Source organism: Haliotis cracherodii, unplaced genomic scaffold, assembly GCF_022045235.1.
Source record: "Haliotis cracherodii isolate W230 unplaced genomic scaffold, xgHalCrac1.p SCAF_3, whole genome shotgun sequence".
Lineage (NCBI taxonomy): Eukaryota > Metazoa > Mollusca > Gastropoda > Lepetellida > Haliotidae > Haliotis > Haliotis cracherodii.
The window spans coordinates 52,424,261-52,449,939 of NW_027266286.1; the positions used below are offsets into that span (position 1 = coordinate 52,424,261).

At 39.9% G+C, this 25,679-nt stretch overlaps 1 protein-coding gene across 1 annotated transcript; it reads right to left on the reverse strand.

Annotated features, from left to right (window-relative positions):
• Nucleotides 1–1,529: 1,529 nt before the first annotated feature.
• Nucleotides 1,530–21,000, reverse strand: LOC139473854 (uncharacterized). The gene is made up of 7 exons (XM_071256626.1): nucleotides 20,590–21,000; nucleotides 12,928–13,350; nucleotides 11,918–12,238; nucleotides 6,822–6,857; nucleotides 5,784–5,846; nucleotides 4,986–5,085; nucleotides 1,530–4,377 (listed from the first exon to the last, which is right to left on the reverse strand). Exons 1-7 carry the CDS (start codon nucleotides 20,660–20,662, stop codon nucleotides 3,612–3,614), a joined length of 1,782 nt encoding a protein of 593 aa, XP_071112727.1. The 5' UTR covers nucleotides 20,663–21,000; the 3' UTR covers nucleotides 1,530–3,611.
• Between the last annotated feature and the right edge of the window lie 4,679 nt (nucleotides 21,001–25,679).

Sequence of the window (25,679 nt, forward strand, 5' to 3'; positions counted from 1 at the left end):
CCCCATCCACATCCACACAACCCTTACACTCACATCCACCCCATCCACATCCACACAACCCTTACACTCACACTCACCCCATTCACATCCACACAACCCTTACACTCACACCCACCCCATCCACATCCACACAACCTTACACTCACACCCACCCCATCCACATCCACACAACCCTTACACTCACGACCACCCCATCCACATCCACACAACCCTTACACTCACACTCACGCCATCCAATCACACATAACCCACTCATTACACCATATCCACACGGAAACTGCCCCTACATCTTCCGAAACGACTCAACCACACCCAACCTGCACAAGCGCCAGCGTTATGTCTTCATTTCATAATTTACCGTCAATGTATACATATTGACGCATGCTTCCAAATACATGTCGGTATTCAGATAGCAATTTTGCCTCCACATACAGTTACATAAGCCAAATATCCACTGACTTCTCAACCTCCTCCACATAATCCCACATAATCCCACATAATCCCACCATCCACATCCCCATCTTAATTACACCAACATTTCACCCTAAACAACACCATCGCCATCTCGTAAGAGTGAGTGAATTAGTGAATGAGTGGGTATCGGTTTACGCTAGACTTGCTCAAGTCGAAAAGGCAATAATTCTTAGTTTACATCATAACTTCTAGATTATATAAATAAAAAGAACAATAAGTTCTCCCCATAGACTGGCGTCCTTAGATGTACTGGCCGCTTATCTAGACTTGCGACACATCCATGGACCCTATCAGTACAGTCATGGAGCAAGGCTAGGTTTACGCTATTTTTGCTATTATCCTGTCATTATCATGGCGGGGATGAATAAATCATTCGGCAACCCAGCCGCTTATATTTCTTTATAATTGATTAACATTGGTAAGGTGTAAGTTTACTTTATAAAAAATAGGTTTTTAAGGTTTATATTACTACATGTATTTCTTAACAGCGAAGCTGCGATTTTGGACACAAAGGAGGTGATGTGAAATGGGGATTTATGTCGCGTTGAAAACTATTACACTTATATTGCGACGTACATGTGTTTGTGTGGTTGCGTGCCAGCGTACGTGTGTTTTAGTGTGTGTGCGTGCGTGCGTGCGTGCGTGCGTGCGTGCGTGCGTGCGTGTGTGTGTGTTTTTACAAATGCTGGGTTTTTTTTAGTGATAGCCAGCTGAAATACAATGCCGTAGATTAACATGAATACCCCACTCAGACACAGCATGCTGACTCCGAGCAGTCTTTGTTTCATCCCGTTAATGCCGAGCGCCATACAGTGTAACTACAACTACCACCATTCATGACGTTAACCGCTCTCCGGGCAGACGCCTATCCACAATGACTACACCACGGAGGCGGTTTCCAAACGAATATCCGTAAACTAATGGTAAGTGATTAAAAACTGAGAGCGGCTCCATATATATGACGTACGTGAATAATACGCACTGTTCATACGTAGCACATACCAAGCACAAACTATGGAACAGTTACAAATATGAAGAGACAACACAACAGAAAACGAATTTGCATTGTTTATTGAATTATTAAAAAGGGAAAAACATAAACAGCAAAACGCACAAAAGCACGTTTCGCGAACGCCGTCAATGGGATGTCAGTTGACCTAAAATATCATGATGAGGACTGATTGCTCTATAACCTTTCAGAGACTTGAGGTCAAGTCTGATTACACTCCCGACAGATGTGTTGCTTATCAGATTACAGGCAATGAACGTATACGCCGGAAATGAAAGATCACCCCGGTGCATTTAAGGCGACATTAGGCCATGTATAACAACATACTGTTTCTCACCAGAGGATTTTTTAAAATGAAAATCCGGACAATCACAGAAGTGATATTTGTACCGGACAAAGCCATTCGTCATCGACTGTCCCACAATCATTCACATAGCACGTTGTAAAAGATCAATACGGTGATGAGAAACAGATTTATACTTTTCACGACCTTATTATAGCTTTTAGATTTTCATACATCAATTATGACAATATACATATATGTGTAAGTTGACGCATACAAACATCTCACCTCACACTACCATCAGCACTATTGAACACATTAAGACAATGTCATTATTCCGTTTAATATGGACCTTGCGGAAATATATCCGTCACTCCCGTGAAAGTACTATGTACATTTTTATATATACAAGTTCATTTGCAAAATATATTTTTTTCTGCACATGTAATACTGTGATAAAAAGGTCGTTGCGTTTAGCAATGGACGTTTTACCCTTATACAGGTCAATGTTAAACTATCATAACATACAATTACATAAATTGGGGATTTTTCCCCACCGACTCTGAGATCGAATCATAGTTTGGAATGTAAGTTTGGAAGAACACGATGTACATAACCATTGTGCCCTGAATTGTAATAGATATAGAATCAGGATTAATGTGGCATAAGTATGAGGGACAGCTGTGTTTAAAAAGACGACGATGTCACCCGTGTTACAGGTTGAGGACTTTGGTTCCAGCAGCTACTGGTTTAATACAGGATATTGCCACTAGGTATTCACTTTAGCGAAAGAGGTGATCGAATTAAAACTTCTGCGAACGGAATTATTTCAATTATATCTCGGCGTATAAGCTTAATAGAGAAAAGCCCGACGTGGTCCAGGTCTCAAATGCTTACCACTTTGGTAAAACCAACGAGCAGGGGTTTTGGCATATCAAGAAGCATTATATCAAGATTGTTCAGAAAAGCTGTGGAGATAGTGATGACAACAGGGCCCACTTGCACAAAGCGATCTTAGCACTACAACTATCGTAAGCCTGTGTTAGAGTATGAGAGTTACGATCATCTTAGCGCTATGATCGTTTTGTGCAAGTAGACCCAGGTGCCTTAACCCACTCTCATGCGCCGAAGTCACATTTCACCTGACAATGTCTTGGGTAATTTCATATACGAAAAATCGTGCAAGGATACTTTGATCTGAAGCTGCTCCTTTCGGAAAATCCAGCTGATGGGATTCCTGTAATGCTGGGTTTTGTGTGGCAAGGTGATGATGATAATTCTCACAACGGTACTTAGTGAAAACATTTGTTACGTATGGCAGTGAACAAAAGCAGCAGCGAAATAAAAACAATGGCAGTGATTCGCTGTGCAAATTATGATTGTATCAATCTCAATAAAGGATTCAAACTGAATCAAAATAAAATTAAATCCACATCTGTAACTCGAACACCATTATCTCGAAATACCTTTCCCACAATCGATACATTTGTCTCGTGTCGGCCTTCCGTTTTATCGAACAACGAATATGTCGATATAATTCCCATATATAACACGGTATAGTTAGAGGTTCGAAAGGACCGGAGTTCATGAGATTTCACTGTACATAAGATTATGCAACAACATATTGTTCTTGAGGAACGTAAAGAAAGCCTATCCTTCTACATGGACGTGTGTGTTTGTGACGTTGCACTGAATATGAATGAACAAATCCAAGCTTCTTCTTGTTGTCATGTTTCTATCATCTTCTGAGTAACAGCACCTAGTTTCCAGGTGACTCAGTTGTGGCAGGTGTAAATACATAGTTTTCATTTCATATGGAAATGAGAAGAAAAATCCAATTAATGCTCAGGTAAGCACATCAGGAGTGTTACTCTCGAACTCATTGTGATTTTCGTCTCCTTTATGATCGTTGAGAAGAGACAACGTTGCTTCAGCATCTCCCAACAAGTCCTGGGTAGGCATTGGTCGGGGAAAAGCAATGTCCCCTCTCGCAAGGAGCGACTCAGTCACCGAGCCCTCACTCTCAAAAACGGATCCCACACACTGCCCAGAGCCGACCTCCGATCTGGGCATTGACCCGTAGGCTTGGGGAGACCCTCTCTGAGATTTAAGACTCCCCTGGGATTCCACACGGAACAGGGAGTTCAGTAATGAAGGAGACGCATACCCGGAGCCTTCAGTGGACTCTTTCACAGACCCCATCCTCGAAGGAGATATCACTTCCGGTTCCGGCCACTCCAGAAACGCTTCTAGTTGTTCCAGGTTGCTTCTTGGGACGGTGGGAGTCCGACTCAGCCTTGAGTAGCACTGATTGTAATTCTTCCCTTGGTTGTAGTTCATAGCCGGGGACATGCGAGGTGGGGGTGGAGGAGCCATTGCAGGTCTGTCACGGAGACTCCTCATTGACGTCGACCTCGGGTAGAGCTTGTGTACGATGGGTGGTGAGAAGGACCTCTGTATTGTCTGACTGGACATGGAGCGCGTCACACGTATGGCCTTCCCAGAAGGTCTCTGGTCCTGGACAGTTGCGTATGGAGGATCATAAGTGTCCAGATATTCCTGGGTGGTCCGGAAGGAACTGCTGCTCCGGAAACGTCTCTTTCGGCGTTTTCTTTAAAATAATTTTACATAAAGTAAACTTCGATTTTCCGAAAAGCATGCATAGAAAACTTCATTTGTAACAGTAACATCTACTACAATAATATCAAAAAGTATTTACCATTTTAAAAAATATGTCACATTTTCTCAAAATAGGTAATGGTAATCGATTTTTTATACTTCTTTGACATGGATCATAGTACTGACGTCTCGTTTTAACAATGGTACAAAATTATTGAGTGAGTGAGTTTAACGCCGCTTTTAACAGTATTTAAGTTACATCACGGCGTGTCAGCTTAATGTGGAAGGAAAGCCCGATGCAGGTCTTAGACGTTTACCACTTCGGTGAAACCCACGAGCACAGGTATGGTGCTGACAAACCTAGAAACATACTCGGGGCGAACCGGGATTCGAACCCACAATCATAGGTTCAACTATACACAGCGAATCGCGGCGCCTTCTACGACTGGGCTACCCGTGCCCCCTGGTGCACCATTAAATGACAGTTGAAGCAAAAACAATATAAAATGAAGGCTCTGTTTCGTTTCGTGAAATGAATATTACTGTGAAGCACGATCTTAAAAAGCCAATATTAAGATGTGTTTATAGTGATATTTATACCTGTATTTGCATATCCACCAGATCCCGCACACCAGGATGACGATAGATAACATAATGACAGCACCACAAGCCGTGAACACCAAGGGCCAGAATCCATAACCTGTGAACAAAACATTCATAATATAGATATATGAAGATTATTGTATCCATTCGTCCTTTGTACCATCTTAAGGTAATATTTTATGCAGGTTTTAATATACATATTCCCAACATAAACATTCCCATCTATTTCGTTATTTTGACGTCTAAACCAATTCCTTTCGCAACCCTACATACAACAAGATCCGATGATCATACATGTACTTGACTATGGCCGAGTTCGATGTGGACATTGGTAGACATTCAAAAAATGCAAGCATTATACGCGGAAGCCGCGAAGATCCGGGTTAGAATTGATTCAAAGCAACCAATGCTTGTTGCAAAAGGCGACGAACGGAATCAAGTGGTCTGGCTCGGTGACTTGGTTGATGCATGTCATCGTATCCCAATAGAGTAGATCGATGTCAGTGGATTGCCTGGTGCAGACTCGATTATTTACAGACCGCCGTCACATAGCTGAAATGATTGCTGAGTGCGGCGTTAAACAACAAACAAACAAATCAAACGCGGAATATCCAAATCTGAAGTATTAGTCATATTTGTGTTGGTCTATTATATGCATCTGTTTGTGTGATGATGTGGAAATGAAGAATTGGCGATGAGGATGGAGGCATATGATGTATACATTCATCTTGGTTTATCCATGCCCATAAAGTCGCTGGATTGTTATCTGAGAAAGATAGGTGATGTTTTTATTACCATCTTTCAGAAATGTCGCCCCTGTCGTTGCCGTAGTGGACGTTGTAGGCTCACGGTCGGGCTCTAAAATGAAAACATAACATTTAATAGCATAAACATGTTTTAAAGGTATATGTGCATATGGTATCCGATATCTTATCTTTCAATCAATATTAAAATTTGATATGAAAACGAATTTGAAATGGTAACTATTAGAAAGAAAGCAGAAATACCAGTGAGGGGAGTGTCCGTGAATTGTGGAATTGAAAACGATAAATTCACAATTAAAGTCAAAGATGTTAACGAATTGTTTTATTTTCTATATTATTTTCCTGGGTTTTTTTTATCTTTTGGAAGATCTCTATCTAGATACCTTTCACGGATCAGTATTAATGGTAATCTTATTTGTGACAATATTCAACATACAATCACTTAAAACGAAATAACATAGGCGCTCACACTTATTAGTAAAGGAAACCAATTTTGATTCAGTGTATATTCTTTAGAAATTCAGTATTAAACTGTCATACGGAAGCTAGGGCATAGGATGCATATCATTGACCATATCTTTACTGAACGAAGTCGAACTCAATATGGAAAATAATACGTTTGGTCTTCAAATACATGAAAATAGATTTTCTATTAAGGTAGGAACTCACACATTGGTTCCCAATTGAACAAAGAATTATTTGCAAAATGAAATCAAGTTTTGTTAATGTGTATGAAACACCACAACATCATTTAATATAGCTTATAAAATAGCTTATCTCAAATAAAACAAACATAAGGAAGAATTAATTTTAAAACTATCAAGTAAATATTGACTGGTTGTCATGCCATCAGCATGTGACTTACTGAAGTGTAAGTTATAAGCGAATATTCAGCTAACTGAGCCGTGAACGGAAATCTCATATTTTGCTGAAAGTGATGGTCCCTTAAACAAGGATATCTTTTTACAATAATGTACGTCATGACTATAAAATTCATTCGTAAGATATCCGTAGCATTAAGGATGCTTTGTGTATGAGGGCCCTGAATGAGCATTTTAACTTCACGTACCTCCACATGTGATGTTCACATTTTCTCCATCAGTCGCTGAAACAAAGACGTACACTGATAACTCGCAGTCGATGTTAGAAACATGCATTGTAACAATCAACGAAGCTTCCATGCCTCGCGATACTTTGTGTCCTGGTGTGAATATCGTATCGTAAGATCCTGTATTAACACACATATCTACACATGTACGTAGGAAAAAAGCAGTTGTAGAACAAATAGATTTGTATCATTGCCTCAAGTTCAGAGTGAGTGAGTTTGGGTTAATGTCGCTTTGAACAGCAATCCAGTTATATCTTGGCATGTCAGCCTGAAACGGCGGGTAAGAGCGAAGTGATGCAGTTCTCAGACCAAATATGTTACTTGGAAGAAGATTTGTGCACAAATCAAATCTAAAAGCATACATTCTCTCATAAAATGTAATAATATCTTCACAATGAAATTGACGTTCATAAGTGCATGAACGACACAATTTGACGTTCATAAGTGCATTAACGACACAATTTGACGTTCATACGTTTTTCACGAGACCGTGTTCTTGAAATGTAAACACTGGCGGACTACTTCCACATTCATGGGGGTGGGGTGGGGGATCCTCGCTACGACCCATCATGGTGACCAAAACGAAGAAATGCACATCCGAACTATCGTTGAATCGACTCGATCTGTGTCTTGGCTGACAGTGACAGTCTACAGCCATCTATGATTTTACCTTAGTGTCAATTTGACACATGTTTTATCACCTTTCAATGATCGGCCAATTGATCAATGATGACTAAAACATGTAACCGCCATTGGTTCATTAGCAACTCCCGAAATCTCTCCCGTCACGTTTATTGTGTCAGCCAGTTTTTCGTCTTGTACTTGATATAAATGAATTACGACGAGCAGTCATTATGACGGACTTACTGAGGTAGTTCTCAACAGACCTTTCTCATCTAATGGTGAAATTATTTGAATACATCCATACGCTCATGTCACCTCTCTTTTTGAGGAACTATTTTACTATATATTTTACTATATAGCTGGTTGTTGTATGGCTGTCAGTGTAAACAAGACGTCACACATACCAAATGAAATTGTGTATATATTTTGGCCTACATACTTTGAGGTAAGAAATTGTGATCAAAATTATAAGAATTGATTTTCACTTTGTGTGGGTTCATTGGAGTATGAACCTTCATAAAGTGAGGGCCAAATATTGTATGAACGTTGTCGCAAGCTCCGACGTTAATACAGTTCCATACTCTAATGAACCCACACAAAGTGAAAGTTAATTCTTAACAAACTTCACATTACACTGGCACACATATAAATGGACGAGTTATGAACGCCATTTTAAAATGTCTGGAGGCAGTGTTTAAAACTTTAGCACTATGTGGCCATCCATTAAAAGTTTCAGATGAGCTAAACTCTCAAAATCAAAATCAATTAATGTATAATCTAATCTATTTGTTTATGACCAATACGAACATAAAAATAGCAATAGAGAGGTTAAAGGAAACATGTTCAATACTTGAAAAGCACGTGCGACGCAAAGATGTCATTAAATGTCGGTAAAATAGTTCAAAAAACATTTAGTACAAAAAGCTACTTTCCGATGAAGAAACAAAACTGAAGCAAAATGCAAATACTGAAAAATTATTAAACTATTTCTTATATATGAAGCAAGCAACACGTTTTAGACACTAACAGTCAAGACAGGTCAAATAAATTTATGTAACCCCCTAAAAAGTACCTGGTAACCAATCCCACGATTTTAGACGAAAAGATGATGCCTTTTGGTTGTTTTACTACAAAAGTGAAGTATGACGGACAACGAGTAGGAGGGAATAATTTCTACTATATGAAAAAATGAAATTAAAACAACAGCCCCATGTAACATCCGATAAGCACTATTCTAAATGGTAGAGGAGAATTCCATTCATGTCATTCTTTCTTGTCGGAGGGGCGGTCGGGTAGCCTAGTGGTTAAAGCGTTCGCTCGTCACGTCGAAGACCCGGGTTCGATTCCCGTCATGGGTATTATGTGTGAAGCCCATTTCTTGCGTCCCCCGCCGTGTTATTGCTGGAATATTGCTACAAGCCGCGTAAAACCATACTCATTCACTCACTTTCTTGTCGGTGATTGAAGGTATGGACTGATCTTGACGTTTGGAAAACGTATATGTGGAAAAGTCATTAAACTGTTTCAGTTCTGACGGGGTGCGCTTAATGTGCGCAGAACACAACAGCCAGCATGAGAAGATCCCACTGGGATATGACCCCGTAGACCTCGCTATGTTTAGCAATCTGCCACGTCTGATAATCAACTCAGAACGATCCCAAGGGACATATTTACACAAACACAGCTATGCACATTATCTATTACTCTACGTACATTGCATTACCGAAATAGAAATACATAATAATTACTTTAAAATCTCGTTTGATATTTTCAATCTAGATAAACTGTCCTAAAACGGCATATACTGCTGCGCACTCAGAGGAACCGTGTACATCAACACACACGACATTTAGGGAATAAAAACGTATTACTAATATCTATAGATGTGCCGTTGCATCCCTGGGGGTGAAGGGGGATGTATTATTTACTAGGTATATGTCCATATCCCCGACTGCCTCGGTCATGGTTCTGTGGTTGTCTGAGATCTTTTACACACCGAAACACTATCAAAATTATTTTTTTTAAAGTCGTGAATTCAATTTTAATGTCAGACATGTTAGTTTGTGAGTAAGAAGTCATGTTTCCTTTTGCTTTCCTGTTGTATGGTAACATGGACATTGGCGACGGGGTAGCGCATTGTGTAATGCCTTGGTTGCTGAAGGCAGGGTTATATTATTCCCACCATGGCAGAAGAATGTCCTGTACTTAAACGTGAAGTACACCACTCCACACTAACGTTTAACATGATAGGAAACGACAAAGTGGGAAGTGTTGTTTAAAGCGACAGTCAGCACTATTATAGCACTCATACTGTCATATGTTAATATTCCAGTCTGGACCAGGCAAACCAGTAACTGTTTGTTTCTTGTTTGTTTGTTTGTTGTTTAACGCCGCTCTCAGCAATATTACAGTTATGTGACGGTGGTCTGTAAATAATCGAGTCTGGACCAGACAATCAATTGATTGACATCATGAGCATCGAACCACGCAGTTGGGATACATGCATCAACCAAGTCAGCGAGTCTGACCACCCGATCCCGTTAGTCGCCTCGTACGACAAACAGTGTCGCCTTTTACTTTTACCATAGGTCTTCACGGGTTCGATCCAATAGTAACAGATTAAACAGATAATATGTATAATATAGATAATATTTCAAGAGCTTTTAATTACTTTTCAACGTATCAGCAATACGTTGCCATGATCCATACGTATTTAAAATTCAGTTAAACATCTGAAACCATATATTCAATTATCGTCATGGTGGCTTTAAAAAGTAAGGTTCAACAAAGACTACTTTTGATATTATTTCTATCTCTTTCATTTTCGAAATCCACTTCATTTTATGTCGTCGACAAAAATGTCGACCTTAACGATGTGAAGATATACGTAATAGCTTTATCACAGACCTATTCAACCTGTGCAAGAATATTAGGTATTTCTGCGTTATTTAACGCGAAAAGAAATTCCTGGGATCGATAACCACGCACACGGGCGTCTCAGAGCGATTCCCAAAAGTACACTGCTTCTGACATTTTCCCACTTCTTGACCACAGATAACAAAGCCGGAAAATAATCGATATTTGATATCAAAGATGAGGACACATGGGACATCCTTCAACGCACATACGCTGTATACTCTTAAAAAGCATTGCCGACAACGTGGTTGGCTCAGAGGGGATTACGACATCGTCAACTATCAACCAGAGACATCTGGTGCAGATTTGAATGGCAGGAACTACAGAGGCTGGCGCGCGCCTGCCTGATGGCGTATTACACACATTCGTTGCCATGTCCCAAAGGGGGCCAATATGAGGCACCTAAGCTCGTTTAATAAAAATAGTTTGAAGATTTGTCATGGCTGCTTGCTTCAGAGTAAGAATAGGTCTCATTTTTCGTTGACTGGCGAGTCCGAGACACATTAAGCGCGCTCTCCCTGAAGAGATTACCATATGAGAACGCCAAACCCTTTTAATAAGTTTTGAGATTTGTCAGGAAAGTCTGGTGGACATTGCAAACAAAGGGTCGTGACATTTAACTTCTAGTATTGCTAGATGCGGCTAGTTTATCAAAGGAAGTCGTAAATGCCAGATGGAAATGTCAGACTCAATCACACTTATTTCTGTTTGATTATTCACACATCGTATCCCATCCAATGATTCTGTGATACCCCAGGTATATTAACCACAGAGTCAAACAAAAGAAGCAAAGCGTAAAAACTGATATTGATTTGGAGATAATGATACTTTCCTTGGTCGTCTAGTTTGGTTTTATCAAGTATGTAACATCAGTTCAAAAGAAAAGAGAAAATAATGAATGTTCAATAAAATTAGCAAACCTAAAAAGGTAACCTTTGTTTCTGTATGCCTGATGGAAGGACATATACAGGAATCTAGGTTTTCTTCCAGACAGGAAAGGGTCCCTATTATCCAATGGGTAAGAGCGAACTTCAGAGGATCTGGTGTCCAGAACTGGTGGTTTGGTTTGTGTGTTGTTTTACGCCGCACTCAGTAATATTCCGGCTATATGACGGCGGTCTGTGAATAATCGAGTCTGGACCAGACAACCCAGTGATTGATATCATGAACATCGATCCACGCAATTGGGATCGATAACATGCTTCAACCAAGTCATCGAGCCTGACCACCCGATCCCGTTAGTCGCCTCTTACGACAAGCATAGGCGCCTTTTACGGCAAGCATGGGTTGCTGAAGACCTGTTCTACCCCGGATCTTCACGGGCTCATGCGTATGCCTATCTGAAGTAGTGCTGACTTCGAACATTAAAGATTATTTACTCACTCACTACTTTCTAAAGCACAAGCCCTGATTGTGAACGTAATAATAGCACATTATCCCAGCTTCAACACGCATTGTAATAAAGGTGTTGAGTATGTGGTTGCAAGCATTCGCAGGAAGAAATAACAATGTAATACCTTTAATTCTCAGCCACAGCTTCATGCTATCAGCCACAGTGATGTTGATTTTGCGCCCAGAAATGAGTTCCTGAAATCCAAACAGTGGAAGGTCGTTTGCTCGGATGATCTTTTCGGCTGCTTCAGTTTTTAGCTTCAGTTCAGGGTGAGAATCCTTGCCCATCACACTTGATCGTATATCCAAAGCTTGCACCGAGATCATCCCTCCAGCAGGTGACCTCACAACGCATTTACGTGTAGCGTTTGTGGTGCCCTTGAGGATCACCTCATTTTCAGATTTGGAGATGTAGTTGGGTTGTAATAGATGTGTTTCTGTTGGATCTGAAATATATACCAATAATTGATAACCTTCAGTCTAAATATATAAGAATATCCGATTTCCCTGATCTCTATATTCTTGTCTTTGAAAGGCATTTAGAACTGATACACATAAGGAAGAGAATTTATGGCGGTTGACATCCATAGATTCTTCCTTATATATTCTTGCTTTAATTATATGTATCTGCTTTTTTGCATCTGATCTGTTCAGTGTCAAACACCAGTCATATAATGTATGAACAGAGGCAAGAGCTCACAAGGTACCTCTGTTCAAAACCTTTAAGGCAGGATGTATGCATTATTGTTATTATTATTTAAACATTAAAATTAAAAAATGCAGCAAAGAGGGTTTGGGTGATCCTGGCACAGTCAGGCTGGTTAGGCTCATCATCAGCTCAGGGCCCTTGTCCCCTCTACACGCAGCCCAGGACCTCTCCCAGGAAGCGCGGCCTAAATCGAACCCACCCAGAACGTTTTGGATAATGTGAAGACTCTCCAACACTGCAGCCTTCTGCATTACCCAGATTGTCAGACGGACAATTCTATTATATACTTAAAATAATTTCATTGGATTTATCAAAAAGGACAAGATCAGGTTTGTTGACCTGGATACGTCTGAGGCTGTTTTATTATTACATATCACACCTTCTAGTTATCATGATAAGGGTAGAGAGTAAAACACTGCCACCTACCATCAACACATTGGTACATGATCTTAAAGTAACTGGAGTGTGTGTTGTTGTACAGCCTCCTCTGTATAGGCAGGAACAATCTGTGGCCTAGAGTACACTCCTGTTTCTCCATACACTCCTGTATTGCAGCCTTCATAAAGGTCCTGTAGTGTCCCCCGTCCTCGTCGTTCCAAACATCTTGTAAACAGTGCCCGTCAAACAGGACATCGGCGTTGTTACGCTTACAGCAAACCTTTTCAGTGGATATCCTCTTTATACATTCCCTGCTCTTCTTTACTGCAAAGAGGAGGGACTTCAGAACGATAACCTTTCCAGTTGTACACACAAGTTCTGCTGGACTACCATCATCTTGAGCGCAAGTGTCTTCTTCTGAATCTTCCTCGTGAGCGGCATAGTTATTACATGTCTTCACATCCTTTTGATCTGAAAATATAAAGTAAATAGTGTGATTTTGTAGAAATGTCTCATTAGTACTTCTTGCTACACTGCCACCGCCATCTCCTCATTAGCATTACATAGATAATCTTTATTCCAGAGCTTCATAAGAGGTAGATAAGAAGGAACTGAACAGGAGCATCCATCACACAACGTTCCTCAGATGACATTTCCAGGGGTCAAATTTAGGTCCTATCTGTTATCAGCTAGACTATCGTGAACACCAGTATCATAAACATTAGTGTGGTATTTGTTTCAATTGTGAGATAAATAAATATATGAATAAAGTTAACATATGTCTTAATCGGGGAAAAGAAAACTTGTCATTGATGTTTAAAATAAACAGCAAAAAACACCTCGTTGTGCATTCTTCTAACGAATATAAAGCATGATATGGCAAATACACACCCTCAAGTTGCACAATACGTCACGCTATGAAGATGGTAAGGAGGAACAGGAACAATGTTTAAATATATTCTCTATGTGTTTGACCTTTAGCTCTATTCTGAATGCACAATGCGTGACTCAAATAATACAACCATTATCAAGCTGTTGGCATGTATTCCTGACATTATATACAGTAAACTACGGTTATAACGAACTCAAAGGGACTACTAATTTTAGTTCGTTATAACCGTAGTTGGTTATAAACATATCTACAGCATAACTACAGCAAATAGTCAGGACCAAAAAGTAAGTTCGCAATATCCGTCAGTTCGTAATAAGCGTGTTCGTTTTAACCGTTGTCTACTGTACTTCCCAACCATGATTACATCATTGCAGTAACTATACTTAATGAGTTGGGGTTTTAAGACTCCTTTCCCTACTAGCATTGTAAGATTAAACAGTAAACATATCAATGTCTCTAAGATCTGTTATCAATCAGAAACATCAGTCGTTTCGGGCAAGGAAGTTCATCAGCACCCCGCCACGTCTGTCTGTCAGACTCCGGTCCCTAGAAGGATGTTATTAACATTTAATATAAGCTGCAAGGCCAGCACTAATAATCTCATTCGCAGTAGAAAATGCTTTACAGGAATCCTCAATCAACAACAAACTGAAGCTTTATGCTCGACATGAAAGTTTTTCCTGTAAAACCTTTTCATTAAAGACAGTTAACATGTGACAACAACATGTCTCATTAAGCAAGTCATCCCGGGTAATGGGGACACTGGGAGAAAACAGGTGACATGAAATAACACACGGGGTTGAAACAAACTGAAAAGCTCAGGAGCAGACAAAAGCTCAAACCCTTGACATGCCTTAGGTATGACTCAACTCCTTGGGTGAAGTGGGTGAAGAGGGTCACATTGTGGGGACAGGGAAGTACGGGGATAGTATTGAAAGTGCACGTGTGGTTGGAGTGTGGGTGTGACAGGTGGGTGTTTAGGGGGTAGAAGTGGGATGGAGGGGGCTGGCACGTGATGTTGCATAAACGCACTTAAGGTAACGGATCGCTTTTCATATTTTTCGCGGGTCATATTTAAAGGTGAAATGAAGGTCGTCTTGATGAATGAGTGAAGAGGCTGAGGTATTGCAGCGGTAATCTCTCAAGCATTCATGGAGAAGACATTAGATAAAATGTGACCAAAATACCAAACATGTCATACTTCACGTCTCATATAATGCATGTATAAATAACACATCTATAGTAATGCTTTCGGTACTCTCCTAAATCCCTGCACATAACACTACATCATCATACACTCGAGAGGTTTTAACAGCAATAGATCAACATTATCACTGCTTGATGGGGGAAGGCTGACTAGATTGCTATAGTATAGAAGCCTTTCTGTCAATACATCTGCTTAAACCAGAACCAGTCCAAAAACATTTTATATGGGTATTTTATGTCAGGATTAAAGAAACTAATCATGTTTATTTAATGGTCAAACTTGGGAAAACGACAAGTCAAATACATCCGATGGGTATAAAACACCCCCTTACCGGTGCCGGATTGTCTTGTAAGTGTCCGATGTTCTCGTGGCTTATGTATATGTATTGATGTGGCGTACAAGTTATGTGACAGTGACGCCCTATGTCAATATAGCATTCATTGTGACAATTCGAGAAGGTGACACACAGACACACAAGACACGCTGGCTACTTTTGAAATATTGAATCGTGCACAAATGTGAACGAAAACGGCTAAAAACGAATTTCTGATGACTGATTACTCATTGAATAATTTCTCAAACAACAGTGTGTGACAGTCGTACCAAACTTTGTATCAGCGAAAATACAAGAAACAAAACGCTTTCCGTATTCATAAGAAATCTCTGCAAAAAGCAGAGTTGATAGTACGATTCCGACTGTATCATGAGCATGTGTTTATAATTCACTATTAAATAGTAATGATACCAGGTGTTCGCGAAATATCAGTGTTAGTATCAGTTCCAAGCCTTTCATCTTGAAAAGTTATCTATGATTGTTCGTTTTCCCCTTCGTATAGAATGATAGATTATTTCCATGCGTGTTTATCGAAGTTTAAAGCAAATGATAAACAAGACAGGAAAACTGATAACTTTGGAATTTCGATTCGTAACATATCTTTTAAATAAATATTGAAACATAATGTTATCTCAGATAGTTGCCATTGCCCTTTATGACCAATTGACGATCTGTAGAGAGGCGTGAGTATGCCTTTCGCAATATGACAAAGCATCAAAGTATCTCAGTTCTAAGAGTCTCATCATTCCCACTGGTGCACATAAACATGCATATCACAAAGCGCATATCACGCGAGTTCTGGTAATCACATGATCCGAGGGTAACCTTGTTTAAACACCCATACGAATGGATCACGCAGCTACCTGCGCAGTTCATACAACCGGACATATTTTTCAGATATGTCACGAAACCCACACAGACGTATTAAATGATTCATGACTCAATGTCATGAAGTAAATTTGGTAAAGTCATTGGAGGCCTGATACTTTTTTTAAGGTTTATAAAACAGACAGTCCATCGTTTATCTTTTTTCTCCGAAATGACACTTTGAACACTTTACTTGAATGGCGTTAGGCGTTTTATAGCATGCCAGTCATGATGACTTAACCCGAGACAAACAGAGCGCACTCTGAGCTGTTAAAAGCGTAGGTGTTGCAAGCTTGACAGCCCTAGTTGAACTACACAACAGGATTGTGATAGTGTGAATGACAAAACAAACCGACCATTGATCCAGCTGTGGTTTTGTACTAGCGCTTGGAGACATGCGGTAACTAAAGTATTTGTGATCAGTGACCGCGGAGATAATATATACATTTTGTTTTAACAGATCGTGTTCCTTTGCTATCACCACTTAACAATAATCCAGAATAGTTGTATTCACACCAAGCATATTGTTAGTCTGGTTGTGTTATTTGAACGGCTTAGTACATATACATCATCAACGCTGGGGAAAAATAACGTGTATGCAGGGTTAAATGTGGGATTTCGTTCCAACAGGTGACAAGAGTGAGTTATTGATGTATGATTGCCCAAGCATTAAAAACGCGCTTGTCGCCAGGTAGATCTGCTCTACTGTAGCTTATACAGAGCGCCCCTGTTGAGATGTTGATGAATGACACTAACTCACTGTTCTCACTACAGTCAAATAGTCATTTTGAATGAATAAATGTTACACATGTATATATACAGCCTATTATGAAACAAAACGTTTTCATGGTGAGTGGGTGAGTTAAAAATTCAAATATTTAGCAATTGGCAATACCTGAAAACGATGGTAAGTTCGAAAATAGTTAACTGCATCAAGTCAATAAACAGTTTGAAACATTTCGCAGATTACATATGGAATTAAGCAATATTCCTCCACATCATAAACGAACTTTTAAAACAGGCAACAGTAAGGCCATCATAACGGCGTTCATTGGGTATTGTACGTTTTGTTTGTGAACGACTCGCATGGCTAGTTCTTCATTGATGACATATATGCAAAGCAGACATAGAATCTGTGGCTTTTGTTAGTACGCTCTGAATTCAGATGTTGACATTTAGGTGAATTCCAACGTGAATCATGCCTCTTGTAAAGTGACCTCCACATAAGATGATTCACGAAATAAAAACTGGATTTGATTCAGGAGTTACATCAACAGAAATAAAACTGTGCCTTGTAATAAACTGAACGTTGATAAAAGGAGTAGCGCACTTAAAGTATTGTTTTTTATATGATGGTGGTTTGGGAACGGAGCAAGGTATCAGTACCAATCCCTCCCCCCTCTAGCCACCCATCATCCCCCCGCCCCATCCTCACCTACCTAATCACCCCATCCACCCCGCACCCCCACCACCAACATTTCTGTAAGGGAGGTTTTTATGTCATCTGTTTACGTGAATAACAATCCTACGGTAAATTCCCTCCTCATGCACACAGCTACTTGACTTAACAGCGTGTTGCCAAGTACACAAACGTCATGCTTAGCAGATCTGCCAGTTCAGCGGAGCAGCAAATTATCCGGAAGACTTGTTCTTCTAATTTACTGGCTCAGTGTGCACGTATGAAAAAAATGAATTAAAACACATGTCTAAAACAAGAAGATCATCGGATGATGTTTATTTCAAAGAGCCGAACTAAATCGATGTGTCATGACGTCTTCCGTATCACCAGAGCAGCACCTGGCCAACTATTGATGTCAATCGGGCTGTGTCAAGCTTAAGTCCACTGCTATTCACTATTCAATGTTCGTTTCTTTACCTAGACGCGTGTCAGTTTACATGCATGAAGCCGAAATTAGGTGGCAGGAAATATAGATTGTATGCTTCATTGGAGTTATCCGGTTGATAAGTGTCAAACTTTGTATATGTTTAGTGACAAGGAAATATTACGTCTAATTTTCTATTGTCCATATAAAACAATGTCGTTTTTAAGTGTCAGCAGCTGCCACTAAGGTTAATCATGAATAGAAACCAACAGAGCAATATTTCCCCCTTCTCAATTCAACGTTCCGTGGTATTGTCCCCCAACACAGGGACACAAAAAGGACATTAAATGCGCACGATGAATCCACAGCGCCGTAGCAACTCTCACGTATGATTATTATGGGAGATGGCTTGGACGCTTTAATGTACACAATACACCACTTTCAAGTCCTTGGAACTTGTTTGAATTGGACATTTGCATATGCGGTCACACATGGGCCCTCATAGGATAATATTTTACATCCATATACATATTCTTTTTTCACATGCGTGAGTGTGAGTGAGTTGGGTTTAACGCCGCTTTTAACAGTACTCCAGGTATATCGCGGCGTGTCAGCTGAATGTGGGAGGAAAGCCCGAAGTGATGCAGGTCTCAGACGTTTACCACTTTGGTGAAACCTACGAGCACGGGTATGGTGCTGACAAACCTAGAAACCTAATCGGGGCGAACCGGGATTCGAACCCACAATCATAGGTTTCTGGCGTGCCTAAGGGACGCAACACTGCACAGCGAATCGCGGCGCCTTAGACGACTGGGTCACCCGTGCCCCCTTTTTCACATGCGATGTACATATACATATACACGCACATATTGCCTTTGTGTATCATTACGCAAAAAAAGGAAAAATATTCGTCAGTATAAATTTTGAACTGGTGACGATATTACTATTTGTGTCTTAATTCTTGATCTAATTTTATATGAAATTTATTCACTTCTAAAACTGGCTTTGATGACAAAAAAAACGACGTCCCTACCAGTGCATAGTTCATTTCTTGCACGATCTGCTTCTGTTACCATGGTTTGCACTTTTAACCTTTCATCATAGTCTGATGGATCCATGGATGTACAATGCAACCTTGTTAATCCGGACATGATTAGTCTGAGATTTTGACATTTTTATTTTTTATATTTTGGGTTGTGGGTTGGGTAGGGTGTAATGTATTCACTATCAATGCTTCTTTAATCAGAAAATGTGTTACTCTAGATGATTTCTCTGAGTAAAGAACCACTCAGTTTACGAGCTCGCGCTGTATTTTTTACTTACAATGATTCAGAACAACTTGTATGTACACACTGTAGTATTCAGTCAAAAGAACCGATTAAGTTTCATAGCGATTATTACTTACGTCCCAGAACTGTGGGAAATATTTTTTAAAGTTGTTTGATACATCATTAACACCGTCAGCCCCACCTTACATGTGAGCTGTTGACAAGACAGACGACTAAACCGAAACCCCGTTAATCTGGAAACCCGCACTACCCGGTTTTATTTGGAACGTCAATGGATTATCCAAAGGAATGTTAATCCGTGTCCATCCTTCGTTAATCCAGAACTTTGACGAATTAACTGATTTCTGTACCATCCGAATGAACGAGGTTACCCTAGATTTTATCTTGGTGGTTTAGAATACATCAGGAACGCTCTTTAATAAGTAAACTTTATATCACATTTATAAGTGCTTTTATCCTATTTCCTTGCATAGCATTTGTATTACTGAATTAAACATACCGATCACTTCAATGAGTGTGACACATTTCTCACTCAGTACATATGACAATCTGTGTCCTCGCGAGCTGATGATGCAAGTAGCTCCCATACACAACACACGCTTCATAACTTGTAGAAGATAGATCACCGTTCGCAAATACACCTTTGCACATTACTTGACAGCCAATAGACCAGATAACGTGATATATGGATTAATATTTCTGCATTATTTGTGCAAAGGGAACATAGCAATTGAAATCCATGCATACTTCTAAATTGTTCAAGTCTGTTGTCACTATAGACAATAGATGTAACTATAGTTACAATATTATCGATGCGACGGTAAATTTGAACTAACTCACTCGAAGTACATCAATTCTTAGGAAACGTGGACGAGTCACCATATATAATACAGCTTGTGCAGTAGTGATGGCTTGGAATATGTTTATTTATTGTTGGATTAGCATGATCTGATTAGTTTGTAAATCATGCAAATGTTACATAAAAACAACAAAAACAACAACAACTTGACAGCCCATTTCCATAAGTTGCCTGTCGATTTCATAATAAAATGCATTGTTATTGATAACTTTGAAAGTTTATTATGACAACCTCTCATCACTACTGAAACTTTCAAAACAAACAACGCATCTTGGTGACAGGCATTAGCCTTGCAACTACTCACATACTTCCCCGTGCGCTTGAAACATCGTAAATATCATTGTACTTGGTAAAATAGCTATACAGAAAAGCTTAAAATTTACGAAATGTTTGCGTTATCACAAACTTAGTAATAAGAATGACAAGTAGTTTGACTTACCTGTTTTAGAGGTCCAAACGCCCAGCACAAAGCAGCTAATGAGAAATATAATCCACGCAACGTGTGACGACATGTTGGGGAGACGGTATCCTGCGGGTCCAGACACGCGCGATGCAAGTGTGTGCTTGTCTTAATTTCAAGAGACGTGTTTTAACACGCAGTAGACAGGTAACCAATAGCAACGAGGAACTAATTTTTCAAGGGGTCCCACCCGAATCCTAACGGCTGACCTAGATTTTTGTGGAATCGATATGCATAGCCCAGAGATAGGGGTGGTGGGTTCAGCCTATTGACGAATATTTGAATAGCGAGTTACACCGGAAATATTATAATACCCATGCAGTGTCATACACGTCACGTGGCGTGCGCCCTTGGGCGTATTCGCTTGGAGAAACCAATTTCATAATCTGATTAAAGTTTGCTCCCATTCTTATAGATCATAATCATCAACAATGGATTATTCCGCAGAAGTTCTGTAATAGCTGCAAATACCACTGATGTTTTATTTCCACAAAAGTGTCATTTTCTTTGAAAAAACGTTCACCGTGTTCACATTACGAACCGAGAGCACAAAGATATCCTTTTTATCCACAAAAAGGCACAGCAATGCACACTGCAAGACTATAGCAAATACTGTCTCCAAATGAAGACGATGAAAATAACTTATGAAGTTAACCGTATCTCCAGTCCATCCAACCGAATAGTGTTTACCTCAAGTCTGAGAGCGATGCTACGCTTTATCAAGAGGCATCGTTCATTATGATTGGTAGTTCGCACGAATCCTTTTGGGAATGGAAATGAAAGCAGGTACACAAGGGCTGACTTCTCATTGAACGGGAGAATGTGATCGGCGTGAGGCGGATCATAAAAGCTTTAACATAGACCAACTACAAAGGGACTGCAAAGCATCTGCCAGGGGCTCCGTTCAAATCGTAATGACACCGTCCCTGGACTTGACTTTATCTATGTAATCTTATTCGAGTCATTTCAATGCTGTTGCGATCTGATGACTTTTTCCGATGCATGCTGAATGTAATAACGGTGGGTCACGTGACCCAAGGGGGTGATCGTGGGGACAAGCAATCAACTCAAATAACCCAGGGGTCGGCCCCCTAACTCGGATTTAGATAAGCCGGGATACGGCTGTACCTTTTGCGTGTTGTTATCAGTAGCGATGATTAGAGTATAATGGAAATAGAAGATTACACCGTGAAAGTTAGGTGAGAAGTTGATGCGCCAAACTTACCCCTCCCGAGGCGATATATAAACTTATACGGGCGCCATCTTAACTCGGTTTCAAATAACGTGTTAAGCTGGAAATCATATTACTTGGCCATTGAAACGCGGAGACAAGCCACGAAAGCAGAGGGGCCCCGGCTAAAAGGATTGGGAGTTTACATGTGATTGCAGTGTGTTATGCGTAATCTAATTTCTTGAGAAATTCTATTAAAACCCCTGCCATTAAAACAGGCCCTTTTGTGTGAGGCTGTGTCTTTGCTGTAGTAAAGGATCCGTGAAATACGATCTGCGAGGGAACACACTCAACTGAGTAATGAAAACTAACATTAGTTCCAAGGGCACCGGCTTTTATTAATCTCAAGGATGGCTTGTTTTTCCATGATACAAAGCATTTTTAAATATTTTCACTTAACACCTTAAAGAAATTCTATTGTACTTTCTACAAAGGTGTTAATGTGCTTCTCAATAGCTTGGAGAAATAATGGTCATGTACAAATAATTAATCTATACTTTTTACAACTTTCATTAAACTAAGTTAACTTGAAAGTATATCAGATGTATTTTAAAAAATATATATCTTTTAGTCATGATTAAATTTTAGATTTCATACCCACTAAAATGGTTAACGTATAGTGAGAAATTCGTCATTGAAAAACAAGGCTCACAAAAGTTTCATATTTTTTAGATGGACCGTGATAATAAAAGAAAGCACATATTGATTATAAAAATGAGCCTAGGAGCTGTGAACCAGCCAACACGTAATGCAAGGAAGTATATGTGTTTATAATAATGCCGTCTTTCGGAAGTGACATGTGTCTTTACACTCATGCGTGACATGTCATACCTCGTTATAGTGAGTGAGTAAGTGAGTGCGTAGGTGGGTGAGTGAGTAAGTGTTTGCATGAGTGAGTGTTTGCGTGAGTAAGTGGGGGAGTGAGTTTTTGTGTAAGAGCATGAACAAGTGTTTGCGTGGGCGTGTGAGTGTTTGAGTGAGTGAGTGGGTGTTTGCTTGAGTGAGTGAGTGAGTGAGTGAGTGAGTGAGTGTTGGTGAAACCCAAGAGAACGGATATGAGGTTAACAGACCCAAAAACATACACAGGGCGAACTTGGGATTCGAACCCACAATTATAGGTTACTGGCACGCCTAAGGGACACAAACCTCCACTGCGAGTTGCCCCTCCACCATTGCTACCTAATAAAACAAAATAAAACTGCATAGAAAGTAGTCGACCTATTGATCCGGGTTCGAATCCCAAAATAATGCATATGTGCAACCCAGTTTGGTGTGCCTTTGGTCCATGTGTGGTCTGCAAAATGACGCATTTTTTTAAAAGCTGCATGGAACCAACAATTGTTAACAATAAATAGAAAATCGAAGTGTATTATTATATGGATTTGAAAAGATTGAGCTCACCACAACTTGATATGGAAGACAGACATCACTGGATGACACATTCTTACTTTGCTTTTATCCCTATAGGTACCAGTCTGAATTTCTATACAGTTAAGTTGCGCTTTCCCTCTTATACGGACCCGTGAAGATCCGGGGTAGAGTAGGTCTTCAGCAACCCATGCTTGCCGTAAAAGGCGACTATGCTTGTCGTAAGAGGCGACTGACGGGGTCGGGTGGTAAGGCTCGCTGACTTGGTTGAAGCATGTCATCGATCCCAATTGCGTGGATCGATGCTCATGATGTCAATCAATGGATTGTCTGGTCCAGACTCGATTATTTACAGACCGACATCATGTAGCTGGAATATTGCTGAGTGCGGCGTTAAACAACAAACCAACCAACCCTCTTATACGGTGCAATAATATCACTGACCCTAAAATCCTCTAATTTTGAACAAACAAACGTTGTATTCTCATCTGACAGTACAAAGATAAGATTATAAACACAAACCCGCACTCCCCAAGCCGGGACAGCAAGGTCAGCGCGGTGATAACAGTGATTTAAGAGGCACAAGATCTGATACAGAACATTATGAGTATTTTTGAGTATCTAAGAGGTGACGAGGGCGTGGTTAAGTGCTGCTTAATCGCGGAAATGCTTCGCGGGCGATAACAGACGCCAGCAGCGGTGATAGACTTAAATGCTAATCACCTGATTATTCTTTTGAACATAACTAACATCTTGATTTATAATCTCATCGGCATTGTTCTTCACTGAACTAGTATCAGTTAAAACATCACCCCTGATGGAAGAGGTGATGAGTCATCTTTGACTGCCATATCTCGATCAATTCAATGCATATTTGTAGAGATACCGCTTCTAATACAACTAACTGTTCTGTATCAAACCGCCCCTGGGCAACATCCACTGTGCATGAGTACACACAATACAACACACGTTTACGCCCCCAGTGACGAACAGCGATATTCTCCTAAATACTGAATGTATGTCGAACAAGGTTTTATGTTTTCAAAACAATAACATTTTGGGATTCACTCAAACCCGCTCTGTTTGGGTAACTATGAGAGATATACTATCTAGAAAATATTTCAGGTACTATTAATTATAACTATGAGCCTAATTTCTTTCTTTAAAAAAGCATCTTGCAGAAATGTACTTTTTGTGGCAGACAATTTGTCTGAAGTATAATATTTTAAAATCCAAGCCCCATTCAACGGTTTTCCTGTTTCCCCAAATACAGTAAACTACGGTTATAACGAACTCAAAGGGACCACTAAGTTTAGTTCGTTATAACCGTAGTTCGTTACAAGCATATATACAGAATAATACAGCAGTTATTCCGGACAAAAAAGAAAGTTCGTTATATCCGTCAGTTCGTTATAAGCGTGTTCGTTATAAGCGTAGTTTACAGTGCGACACTTTCATGAACAGGGACAGGGACAGGGAAGCTAACAGTTATTGAATACAAGTCAAATTGTTCCAGCGGAAATGTTTTACAATCAGTACATTGACATTGTAAAATTCAAGGTTGTCTTTAGCTTGTGCTGTTTCCTTGGTATGTCTCTTAGTAATGGACATCGCGTGTTATGTTGGGTCCACGGTAGCGTTAAGACCTTAATAGCATCTACATTAAGGAGGCCGGGTCAGTTGGTAGTACCAGCGTGCTGGCTTCAGGCCACTAACGACATTTTCATTGTTTGCTGCTCAGATTTTATTATCATGATATATCAATACACGATAACACTCAATGTAAAGAGTCAATGCCATGATTTTACACAATGCATTCCCCACAACGACTAGATCTGACAAGGGAGTGGGCGGGGCACGGGTGGACCACTCGTCTATCGCAAATTGCTGTTGAGAGTTGGCCCTTTATTCTGTTTCCAGGTTTGTCAACGCCATATACACGTGTTCGTGGGTTTAAATACGGTATAATGCGGGTAAGTCTTTGGGATCATCACTTGGGATTTCCAGACCTCGTCATATAGTTTGAATATTGCTATAATGAACAAACAAAGAAACAAGACATGAGTATTAGCCGAAAAAAGCTCTAAATTGTGATCCAGGTAACTCTACAAGCAGTGCCATAGAAAATAATTTGCAATTGAAGGATCACAAATTACTTTTTTCTTCTTTTTTTTTCTCATGCTTACTCTATAAATATTTTGTCCATTATGTTGTTGTCACGTTGATTATTTGCTTTCTTACTTTCGTATACGTATGTATAAGTATGGGAGGAATTGAAAAGATGTCGATACAAACATGAGCAGAAAGTATACTGCAGGCACGTACATGTCACGATCACATGGATTCAGAACCATACAATAGTATTAATAAAAATTAAGTAGCGCAGTACTTCACAGAGAAGCATGCTCAACGTGAAGGCCATAGTATTACTCCTGTTAACCAATTAATGTTAATTTGCAGTGCGTGCTCA

Coding starts and splice junctions, on each gene's coding strand:
- LOC139473854 (XM_071256626.1), bottom strand. CDS start 20,662: ATGTCGTCACACGTTGCGTGGATTATATTTCTCATTAGCTGCTTTGTG. Junction 6,858..11,917: donor GCTGTGGCTGAGAATTAAAG/GTATTACATTGT, acceptor TCTTTGTTTCAG/CGACTGATGGAGAAAATGTG. Junction 5,847..6,821: donor TGTGAACATCACATGTGGAG/GTACGTGAAGTT, acceptor TTTTCATTTTAG/AGCCCGACCGTGAGCCTACA.